The sequence below is a fragment of the Piliocolobus tephrosceles genome, chromosome 3 (genome assembly GCF_002776525.5).
Source record: "Piliocolobus tephrosceles isolate RC106 chromosome 3, ASM277652v3, whole genome shotgun sequence".
In the NCBI taxonomy this organism is placed as follows: Eukaryota; Metazoa; Chordata; class Mammalia; order Primates; family Cercopithecidae; genus Piliocolobus; species Piliocolobus tephrosceles.
The window spans coordinates 44185881-44197949 of record NC_045436.1 but is presented as its reverse complement, the minus strand read 5'-3'; the positions used below and the strand labels follow the sequence as shown (position 1 = coordinate 44197949).

The 12069-nt window shown below is 44.6% G+C and overlaps 1 protein-coding gene across 1 annotated transcript in view; it reads left to right on the top strand.

The window, feature by feature from the left end:
* The window catches only part of C3H4orf51 (chromosome 3 C4orf51 homolog), a 41570-nt gene extending 38943 nt beyond the window's left edge, over nt 1-2627 (top strand). Inside the window, exons 5-6 of the mRNA XM_023226219.1 lie at nt 54-127; nt 2295-2627. Coding sequence (XP_023081987.1) covers nt 54-127; nt 2295-2402 — 182 coding nt within the window. The 3' untranslated portion in view covers nt 2403-2627. The remainder of the gene's footprint in view (nt 1-53; nt 128-2294) is intronic.
* The last annotated feature ends 9442 nt before the right edge of the window (nt 2628-12069 follow it).

The window sequence follows — 12069 nt, the reverse complement described above, 5'->3', positions numbered from 1 at the left end:
GGTAGACTTTGTTTATCACAAACACTCATACATTGGCTATCTCTTCACCCTAGGTGTAAGACCTAAAAAGCCAGCACAGGAGGCCCTGATAAACTACAGTCGACGAGGGAAAGGTGTCCTAAAGCATGTAAGCATCTTTCTACTTGCCCTGCAACAGTGGATCTCTGGGGGAGAGTCAGAAAGTGGGGTTCTCAGTGTCTACATGGCAGCAGGGGTGGTGGCCTGTGTATGTTTAGAGTTGGTATAAAAGTATTCCCTAAGTTACAATCAGGCAAAAAAGCAGAGCTGTTCTGATAAGATAAAGTCTTTCTTAAAGCATCATGAATAGTTTCTTGGGTGGATCTCTCCACAGCTGTTTTGGAAACAAGCCCTTAAGAGGCTTACAGCAGTTGGAATTTCTATTATACTGTCCGAATTTTCATTGGTGAGTTGCTGGGTTCTGCCTGTTGTGAAGAAGGGGGTTCTCCGATAGTTCTGCCCTGCCGCGTATGCACCCTGTGTGCCCAGTGGCCGGAGTTTCCCTCCCCATGTGCCCATCCTGCCAGCCATCATCTACCGTCCCTGCTTCCCTGAAATGACCCTCCAGACCAGGGATTCTCTCCTTCCTGCTTAGACTTTCTCAAAACCCAGGGCTTTTAAACAGATTGTTAAAATGGGGTTCTTTTTATGTTTTAAATTTCTGGCAGAGACTCTTAGAGAGTAAGTTGAAAGAAAGAATAAAAACTGGTTTCTGCATACAAGTTACAACTATTTTTGCTATTCTATTACTTTATTAAGATTTCTGTTTAACTTAAAAAAAAAAAACTCAGACTCATCCAAAGTAATTATGTTCATTATACCATGGGTTTGATATGCTCGTTATGTGTGTTAGGAAAAAAACAAACAAACAAACTCTGACCATTAAAGTAAAAAATGTTATACAAGTACTACCTAACAGTATCACAAGAACCACCAGTTATACATACATTTCACTTTGGAAATGCTGGTCTTTGGGCATTAACTAGCAAATCTGATACATTTCGCTAACAGGAGAGGGTTGAATGACCCACGCTGGTTCCCAGGCGACTTGTCTATTTTAATGATGGTCTTCCAGAAATGGTGCAGTTTTTCTAGACTTTTCTGCTTAGGACCTGATAATGTTCCCAGGCAGCATTTCAAACATGGAAAGCCAGTGCGGTGGCAGACTGTGGAGGGAGTTGTTTGGGGGCGTTTGTAGCTGTGTGGTCCCCTGAAAGTTATATTGTGTGGTCAACCAGGGACATCCCTTCACTATAGGGTTGATGCCTGCTTCTAGGAAGGGTAGATGATTTCCTGAAAGTACACTTACTGAAAGCTGGCCTCTTGGGAGTTGCTTGGGAGAATCATTAACTATTGTTAAATAAATAAATCCCTCTTGCCTACATGGAATTGTACTGGTGCCAAGCAATTCCATTGCCAATCAGTGTCTGCAGCTGTTCTGGGGAACAGTTGCTTCTCTCTGTAAGGTTCTTCCCCAACCCCTCCCAGAAAGGGAATTCTCTATACTCAAAGTAGCCGCTTTTAAGTCAACCATTCCCAACAAATAAATGACATTACATCCTGCTCTTGTTTTTGTGGTGCAATAACAGACTAAAGGTACATACACGTGCACACACACACACCACACAATTAATATGGGGCGCATATTTGGAAACCTTGGACCTAGAGTCCTGACCAAAAAAATAAATCATGACTTTTTATTCATGAGACAAGGCAAATCTTAATATTTTTAAATATATATACTTTGAAGGAGAACAAGCACTGAGATATATAAATGCCCGATTTCCTGCATCAAAGCAATAAGTAGAGATTGAATGAAATTTTCAACAATCATTAACACTATTCTTAGTTTTGAAAGTACCTGCTTGCTGGGTAGTGCCTTTGGTAACCATTCTCTAAATATTTATATTCCTGTGTCCTATCTTGAAGAAGTTCCTGATGGAAACTGGAAAGCAGAGCATTCACGTCCAGGAATGTGGGGACTAGAGGAATTAGGGAAACCTGGAAAGAATCTTACCAGAGAAGCAGTGGGGGCCGGTTAGGGATTGCAAGAGTTCCTGCCCTTTTTCTCTCCCGCTTTATTAATCTGGCCTTCCTGAGAGAGACACAATATATTAAACAGGAAGGTTAAGAGAGATGGAAGAAAATGCAGGATCAATCCCATCTCCTGCTCATGAATGATGTCTGGTTTGGAAGAGACCATTTAATTCCCAATTCTGTGGAAAACTGACCTTTGCGGATGAGTGAGTGTTGACAACCAGGCCATTTTTCTCCAGCTTCATGGACGGTGCGATTCTGAAAGCAAGGTTGGCTCATCTGAGGATTCAGAAGCTGATCGATATTCTGATTATGGCTGGGGAGGACCCTCATCGCCATTTAACTGAGTTGGAAAACGAAGCCACAATGCTGGAGGCGTGGAGTTTGCTTAATAAACAACTTGGAGGTATGGGGGTCCCCAACACCCCACTGCCCAGGAACATCTGGACCCTGGCAAGTTGACTTTCTGGGACAATTCCATGGGCTTCATTTCTCAATTTTTTTCCCTTTTTAATTGGTGGTGAGAGACAAAACTTGTTATAATCTTTATTAAACTTTCCTTTTTAAATAAATACTTGGGACCACATTTATCCGCAGGAACCACAGAAATGGTGCTGCGGCCCCGACCGTCGTGGGCTCCGGCGTCCCAGAGCCTGTCCCTCGTATCTGGGAACCCCAGGGAAGGGGGCAGGGGCGTGAGAAAGGTTCTTTGTATTCAGAGCGGTCACCCAGCAGAGCTGGAGCCTTCCACCGCCAGGTTTTCCTCCGCGCAAGGCGCGGCCGGGAAGCGAATTGGCTTCGACCGTCGGGGCGGGGTCGCGGCCCTCCCGCCCTGGCTCTCTCGGTAGGCTGCCCGCGCCCCCGGAGCCGCGCCCACGGCCCGCCCACCCGCCGCCTGCCCCTCCCCTCCCCCGTCCGCCTCTTCCCGCTCTTCCCGGCCCGCCTGAGCGGCCGCCTCCTGCTTCCTGCACGGCGGACCTCCTCTCCCCACGATCCTCTGGCTGTCTCCACGATCCTCCTCCCCTAGCGTCCACGGGCCGCCTCCACCGCCTACGACCCTCCTCCTCTCTTTGTAGAGGACCCTCCTCCTGCTGATTCTCCCCGCTACCGCCCGCCTCGTCGCCCCCGCGGAGCGCGCGGGAGGAGGGACCGGGAGCGGCAGGGGCTGCGCGGTGACCCGGGGCGCGGGAAGGAGCCCGCTGCCGTCCGGGCCCGTAAAGGGCCCCGGCAGCCGCCGACTTCCGAGGAAAGGCAGAACGGTGTTTGGTTTACTGAAGTAGCCACCTCCTCCTACCCCCTCTTCCTCCCCAGTCCCCACTTTCTGCCCCCCACACCCCCGTCCATTTACTCCTGGTTACCAAGACCGCCGTCCTTCTCTTAGGATTTTTGTTGAATAGAAAATACAATTAAAAGTCGCAGCACCACCCCTGCCTCCCGTCCCTCAAACTCCTAGTGATTATTTTTGTCTCTTAGCCCTAGGTTGGGTTAAATACATTCCCCGGGAGCCATCTGGTCTGATTCCCGGCAACCTTCGTATGGTTTCCATTAAGCTCTCCAAAAGCATGCGTTGAAAAGGCAGCCCCGCAGCCACTCAGGAACCTCCGGAGTTTTGCCCTGGCCAGCCCGGGTAGACATCTCAGGCAGTAGGAGAGAAAGGCCTTTGTTGAGGTTCCGAGTCTAGTACGTCATGATCCAGGTTTTAATCTCTTAACTTCTTGGCTTTTCCTGGTCCAGTACAATACAGTTCTCCAAGGTAATGGTTATCATTAATTCATCATTTGTTTTTTTACTATATGCAAGGGATAGGTGATTAGAATTCTGTTTTAATTCTAAAAATGAAGTCTTAACAGCTTTACAGATGAGTTGCAACAGTAACCTGGCCGCAGAAGTTCAATTTGACCAGTAGCATTGGTATGGTGGGGTCTACACCTTCTTGCTTGTCTATCCCCCATTCCTTAATCCCCAAAAGGCAAAGAGCAAATGTTTGCTTGTGGAAACATATTCCCTCACACGTGGGTTAGGGCTTGTATCCAAGAAAAAGGGAACCGGCAGGTTCATAGACTCAGAGTGTTGTAGCTAGAATGTTCCTTAGGATTCATCCGAGATGTATGTCCATTGATTGAGGACACTCAGAAAGTGAAGGGGCTTGGGGAAGGTCACATGACTGATGAGTACTGTACTGCGGCCTAATTTGGGGATGGGAGGGTGGGGAAGAGACCTGGGCATCAAGTGCTTTATCATATACAGCAAGGAAGATTGTGGTCAAATCAATTCATTAGTGGCACATCCTAGCTCTCCCCAGCCCCTAAGCTGCAGTCCCATCTCTGTCCTGCCCTGTGCCTCCCTGTTTGGGGAGTTAGAGCCCTTTGCTTTTCTTCGTATTTCCCCACTCCCGCCCTGCCCGTGTGATTTTTATTTGGGTTTTTAAAACGAAACCAGGTGCTGCATAAAACAAAAGCAAAGTAATAACAAGGAAAGACTATCCAACCCTTGAGGAATGTGCTGAGTTTTATGACTCAGGCTGTCCTGGCAAAGGGCTTGGGCTGACAGCGAGAGGTGGGTGGCACGGAGCACAGACCATACATGGCAGCCCTGGCCTCCCCAGATAGGCATGGTCAAGGCAGCCTGTGACTCATTTCACAAAACCAGAGACTCTTGTTCTTTGTGGAGCAAGACTTCCCGGAGGCTAAAGCAAGATGATCATCAACTTTTCTCCTAGAGCCAGTTCAGTCTGATAAAGCAGGGGCCACCCCGGAGTTTGGAGGGGAAGAGAACCCAGGCACAAGGCCATCCCTGGGAAAGAAACAGGCTTGATGGACTTGGGCGAGGGCTTTGGTGCAGTCAGGAGATGAGTAACATGGAAGTTGCAACGTGACATGAAAATTAGCATGTATCGTAGTGGAGACAATGGCTTGAGAGTTCCAGGTCGCCAGACTGCCACAGTGCCTTGGAGAAGGGGACTGGTTGGAGTGCTCCTAAGCCCGGAGGAGGTGTTTGCTCCTCCTGAGTGCATGGAGCACAGGAAAAGCTTGTCAGATGCCAGTAAGGTTTCCGAGGTGCCATTCCTCATGCAATCAGGAAGAGTAACTACGGGCAAAAGTAGTAGACTTTGCATAAACACCCAGAGAGCCACCCAGACACACATCCTCACATTCTGAGAATTCTTTTCAAATGAGCATAGTAATGGGGTGAGGTGTACATTTTTTCTGTTACTAAGAGACAGACTGGGAGAGTGAGAATGCAAAGGAGAATGTCTCTCCTAGCAGAGGTGGTGGGAGGGGTTGGAATTTGGGTGACAAGAATCTGTTTGCGCCCCTTCATTACACAGGCCTAGGTGAAACGGGACTGATAGGTGTTCTTCTGGTTTCTGCTTCTGGTTTCTTCTTCCCAGAGAAGGCTGTCACTTTTTGAATGAGAATGAACTTTGACTGGCATAAATGAGATCTTTGTGCAGAAGCCCCATGGAACAGAGTCTTGTTTTTCCTTATCTTCTTTCTCTTTTTCTTTTCCTTTCCAAGGACTACCCATTGAAAAGCTATGGTGACTATTCCATAATTGCAGGCAGAGCTCTGCTTAACTTTTTCCTTAAAGTCTACTTACCTGGAAAAATAAAGTCTTTTAAGGACGATGACTTCATAAATATTTATAGTGGGAACAGGCGTCACTCTGGTTCTGCGAGAGAATGGGCTCATTCAATTTTATTTATGATGTGACACTTGGGTGAGTGACATCCGTCATCTGGGTCGGCCCTACACTCTGTTCCACTGAAGCATGTTTATGGAGTGATTATGCCTGCAAATATTTGCTATATTTAGGCCCTCTCCTCCCCTAACCCCCTCTTAGCCTTCTTAAGTCCCCAAACCAGCAAAAAGCCAAGCTATGGTCTGGAAGGTTTGAACCCTAATGACAAGGCACAGGGGCTTGAACACGTGCTGTAGAAGGATTTGATGAGTTGGGAGGCAATTAGAGTGGGAACACTGTTACTATAGCATTCCTATATTCAGGAGGTTTTGCTGTCCTGTCCTGTATCTAGCGGGTGAGGGCTCTCAGCTGGGCATGAGGGGTTTTGACAGGTGACGAGCACAGCCCTGAGTGACAAATGTAGAGGGATGCTTTTGAAACTCTTCCCTTCCCAGGGAGCTTTCTCCGGACAGGATCTCACAGGCCCTCAGATCTGTCACCATGAACTCCAGGGCTCTAGGGGCGGGACCTGATAGGGACTCTGACCTCAGCTGGGTCAAGGTCTGGGTGTAACCTGAGGCCTCCACTCAGCCACACCTGGTCCATGGCTGGGTGCAACAGCTGCCCTCCATCAGCTGTGGAGGAGGGAGGGCCTTCTCTGGCTTCCTGGCTTTCGAGTGCACATGCCCTGAACCTAGGCATTTCAGGCTGGACTTAGACATACTTCAGCACTCAGTATTTGCTCTCCGATCGGCTTGGCGATCTATTGTTTATCCTGGGAAGGGCCAGGTCTTGGCACAGGAGCCTGAAGCGTTGCCAGTGTTTTATTTTTAGAGACAGGAAAATGTCTGCTTTTTGGCAGCTGCTCTTTTTCTGGCGCACATCAGGGATGGTGTAAAAAAGTTCAAGTGAGAGATTCCAAGCCCTAAATTCATGGCCTATGACATAGGCAATAGCACCATGAGCCTCTCAACAAGCGCCTTTGGGGAACCTAGAATCTGTCATTAGAAGGCCTCCTGGGCAGAGTAGTGGCCTCCTGGGCAGAGTAGTGGCCTCCCTGACACACCCTGGTGGCGAGAGTCCTCTCTAGTTCATAAACCTCAGAGCCTGAACATCTCATGAGTTCCTTTTGAACGCATCAGCCGATCTGAAACTATTATAGTTCTTCCCTTCGTTCATCTCCTTCTCTACCAGTCCATAATCCAGTTCAACTTGGTAGGCAGAGTTAAAAGAAAAAAGAAGTCTGCTAAATTTCATGTTCATCAATTCTTCTTAGACCCAGTGATGTTGTCATCATAATGACTATAGAAGCCAGCCAGTGTCCATGGCAAGAAATATCTTACTAGACTCAGAGATCACATTTCCAAGTTTTATTGGAATTAATATTTATCCTAACATAGCCCTCTTAAAACATTTTTGTAGGTCCTGTGATTCTGGCTACTGGAAATTTATAGGAAAGCACTTTGTAAACTATAGTGACATATTATGCAAAGGTAAAATGGAATAGAAATAAACATAAATTATTATCAGTATCTTTTCTCCCCAACCTTTGGAAAAAGATTACTTTCTAATTACAAAAATAAAACATGAATGCATTCTCCTTTACTGCTTATAGCCCATGATTACCTTTTGGATTCATTTTTCTTCCTGCTGGAGCACATCTTTGGTAGATTTTCTTTTGCTTTTCCTCCCTTCTCCATCAGAGTGGGTAATACATTTTTGTAAGGGCTGGTATGTCTGAGAAGGTATTTTGCTCTCTCTCTCTGCATGTTAGCTTGGCTTGTTATAGAACTCTAAGTTCAAATAGATTTTTCCTGAACATTTCTAAGCTATTCCATTATTTTCTTGAGACTGCTTTGGTTGATGAGCAGTACCCTTTTGATCTGACTCTCACTCCTTTGTAGGTAATCCTCCGTATCCTCTTGTACCTTTTACGATTGTGTTTTTCACCTCGATGCTCTGGAGTTTCGTTTTGACATCGCTATGTATGAATTTATTTTTAAAATTTATCCTGCTTGGTAATGATAGGCTCTTTCAATCTGAGTGTTGAGGTTCTAAGATATGAGGCAGAAACCAGAAAGGGTAAATTAATCTATATAGTAAAGTGCTGAGGAAGAGAGGAAAGAAACTGTGCGGCCTGAGTGTTGGGAGGAATTTTAAGGGATAAATAGAGACAGCAAGAGAATAAGACTTGGAGAGATTCATTGTTAGTTGGTTCCTGCTGGAGCACATCCTTGGTAGAGAAAAATGTGTAAAGAAGATTTTAAATATACTCCCAGCAGGACTCAGTGGCTTACGCCTATAATCCCAGCACTTTGGGAGGCCTAGGCAGGTGGATCACCTGAGGTCAGGAGTTCAAGACTAGCCTGATCAATATGGTAAAACCCCATCTCTACTAAAAATACAAAAATTACCCAGGCATGGTGGCGGGTGCCTGTAATCCCAGCTATTCAGGAGGCTGAGGCAGGAGGATTGCTTGAACCTGGGAGGTGGAGGTTGCAGTAAGCTGAGATTGCACCACTGCACTTCAGCCTGGGCAACAGAGCGAGACTCTATCTAGAAAAAATACACACACACACACACACACACACACACACACACACACACATATATATACACACGCACTCCCCTCTTTGGTGTTTTACGAAGAAACTAAGACTAAAATTGGTGTTAATTATATTTTTTTCTGTGGGACTGTTGGATCTGTGATTTGATACTAAACCAGAAGACTGAACCATAAGACTACTTTGAATTAATATGAATTACATAATCAATTATTATTTTGAGATAGGGTCTTGCTCTGTCACTCTGGCTGGAGTGCAGTGGTATGATCTCAGCTCACTGCCACCTTTGTCTCCTGGGCTTAAGTGATCCTCGCACCTCAGCCTCCCAAGTAGCTGGAACCACAGGTACGCACCACAACACCCAACTAATTTTTTGTATTTTTGGTAGAGATGAGGTCTCACCATATTGCCCAGAATGGTCTCAAACTTTTGGGCTCAAGCAATCTGTCTGCCTTGGCCTCCCAGAGTCCTGGGATTACTGGTATGAGCCACTGCACCTGGCCAGCAATGAGTTTTTTTTAATGATTAGGCAAATATCCTTGTTTCATTTTGTCCTTGTCCCTTCCGTTCCCTCACGCTGTCCAGGCTACAGTTTCTTTTACAAAATGAAATGCAGTTAGATGCTCTAAAGTCTTGCTGTTTCTATATAACTCTTTTTCTCTTACTCATTTGTCATCTACCTACCTAACCACTTTCTTTTATGGCTAATAGATTATAAGAAGCATACACAAATACTTTGTCTGCTCATTTAGTAATCTAATTTCTCACCAGATGAGTTGTCATGTGTAGATTGTAGATTTGGTCAGAAAAGACTGTACAGTGACCACAGTTATAGGTATAGCAGGTTAAGACTCTTAGTTTAAGATCCAGAATGCAAAGCTCTGCTTACCTCCCCAGAAGTTTACTACTCCTGACTGAGGAATTCATCCCGTAGATTTTCTTGATCCACCCATAGGAGTTAATGTGTGTCAGAGGGGCAAGATTTGGGAAAGTCTCAAACACAAATTTATATTCAACCAACAATAGCATCTCTGAGCAAATGAAGGCAGGAGATACAAACAAAATCGTATTATGACTTTTCACTCTCTTCTTGAAACATAATCATTGAATTGGCTTTTATTTTATCGTGTGCATGTATTACCTTTTAGAAAGCACTAAAAACAGTTGTTAAACTTTTAAAAGTGTAAGGACAATAGAATAATTATTGAGAGTCCAAATTCTCCCAGGAGATTTGAATTACTTGAGAGCTTTTTCCTCTACTTCTACTATCCACACTAAAGTGTTTGATATAACGAGACAGTAAACATATGCAGCCTGTATAATCTGAATTACTCTCCTGACTAAAAGGTAGAGATTGAGTTGCTGCAGCCCAACACCCCTGACAACTACTGAGCTCCTAGTTGTTAGATGCTGCTACTCTTACTAGATTTTGAGATATGCATAGTCTTTGCCTGAGTAAGCGGGGTTGCAGTGTGACCTAGAGGAGAGAGATCTGGGAAAGGCTTAACGTGGAACTGATATTCAACCAGCAATAGCAGATCTGAGCAAATGAAGGCAGAAGATGCAAACAAACGTAAGTTCAAAGTCTGCTGACATTGGAAGCCAGCCAGGTGAAAACCATTCACGTGGATCTTCAAGGGAGTCGGGCATTTCTTCGAGTTGCCATCAGCATTTCTTCTTTTCTGGAATATAAAGTTTCCTTCACTTTGTATGTAACTAGGGCTCTATCTGTATCCAGAGAGGGTGAAATGCTTTCCAAATTATAGCTATCTCTCCCTTTCAGAAAAAAAAAAAAAAGTGACAACGTGAGGTTTTCAAAGCTGCATTTTACAAAAAAAGAACTATGAATTTACTTTGTAATTTCAAATGATATATTTTCCATTTTTGGTTAATCTGTAATTAATTGTGGCTCCTAAATCATCGGGTTTCCTACAGTCCCCTTCATCTTTTCTCCAACCTTTATGTTAAACAGTTAATGCTCTATACATTATATAAATACCCTTCTGAAATTCAATGCCCAAGGAAAAATCCATTTTTAAAGAGAGGGATTCTGAATAATAACCAGCCCTTGTTTTGAAAATATAGGTTTTCATAAAACAGCATTTGTAAAAGCAGATCCACCCCTAGAGAACATGTGACAAATATCTAGCAGATGTCATTACGGCAAAGTACTCCCCTCAAAACCTTTAAATTGTCACTTCTTCTGGATTTCCCGCTTTAATGGAAGAGCCCACCATGGCGACACATGCTCTGCCTCTCAAAGTGTGGTCTGCAAGGCTTTGCCAGATGGTCTCCTTCAGAGTAAATGCTTTCAATATGATAATGTTTATATTTGTGATTCTGGCATGAACTAATAATTTTCTCGTGATAGTTAATAAAAAACAGATTATTTCATTTCTATCTCATAAAACCCGGTACCTTTCCTCCTATTCTATCTGATGAGGGTGATTTTTTTTCCCGTTGGTGAGGTCGCAGTGAGCGTGGGGAGGATTATGGAGCTGCAGCCGTCTCCATGGCTAATGTGGTGTCCAGCCTAGAATTTGAGATCCCCTCCTCCTCACAAAAGTCAGGCTTGCAATGCATCAGAAAAGGATAGTTTGTCAGGGTAACAGAAACCAGGGCTCCAACATAAACAATCTCTTTGAAGCTTCAAGGTTTACCTTTTAGCTGTAATATTCTGGAATTTGGTGGCTGAGTCTGGGGTTCTCTGGCCATATCCATCATGTTTTCTTAGAGGCTGATCACATTCCCTTCTAATCCTTCATTTTTCCAGACTAGAATACTTATTTTATAACCCTTGCCACAGCAGAGGGGTGAGGGGTAGGGCGACTTTTCATGCCTTGACCTTTTTTTAATTTACAACTTTTTTGGACTCTTTGCATTTCGGAGAAGAGGTACTAAATTTTATCTGTGTAGCCTTCTTTTCCTGTGGATATGTTTGGCTAACAGAAACTGGTTCTGGTGGGCAGCAATAGTAGGGATGGTATGAAGATGGATGGCCTACACTTCAAAGGATGGCTTGATAAAAAAAGATATGGAAAATTGGTTTGGAGTGTGGCTGGAGATTATAATGCCACTAGTTTACTTTTCTTCAAAGGAATGTGAAGTAGGGAGTGGGAAAAGGTTAGCTTCCCCTGAGAGAGAAGGGAAGATTTGGGGTCTTTTGGCGAGAACTAGGATGCATTAACTTTCTTTCTTTCTTTCTTTTTTTTTTTTTAAAGACAGAGTCTCACTCTGTCACCCAGGCTGGCATGCAGTGGCTCAATCTCAGCTCACTGCAACCTCCACCTTCCAGGTTTAAATGATTCTCCTGCCTAGTCTCCTGAGTAGCTGGGATTACAGGCACCTGCCACCGTGCCTGGCTAATTTTTGTTGTTGTTGTTAGTAGAGACTGGGCTTCACCATGTTGGCTAGGGTGGTCTCAAACTCCTGACTTCAAGTGATTCACCTGCCTCAGCCTCCCAAAGTGTTGAGATTACAGACATGAGCCACCATGCCTGGCTGCATTAACTTTATTTCTTTCAATACTAAACTCAATACAAGGGTAGACTTTTCTCTTTGTTGCCAGCATCTCACCATCTACTCATTCTTTAACCTACTGGAATTTAGCTTCTACTCCTAACCTGTCATTGAATCTGCATCCTTAAAGATCACCAATGGCCATCAAATTGATGAAGGCTATGAGATTCAGCCTGACTCTACTCATCCTTCTGTGCAATTTCACATAAAAGTCTCTCTACCACTGGGTTCTCTAGCAATGTTGTGCTTG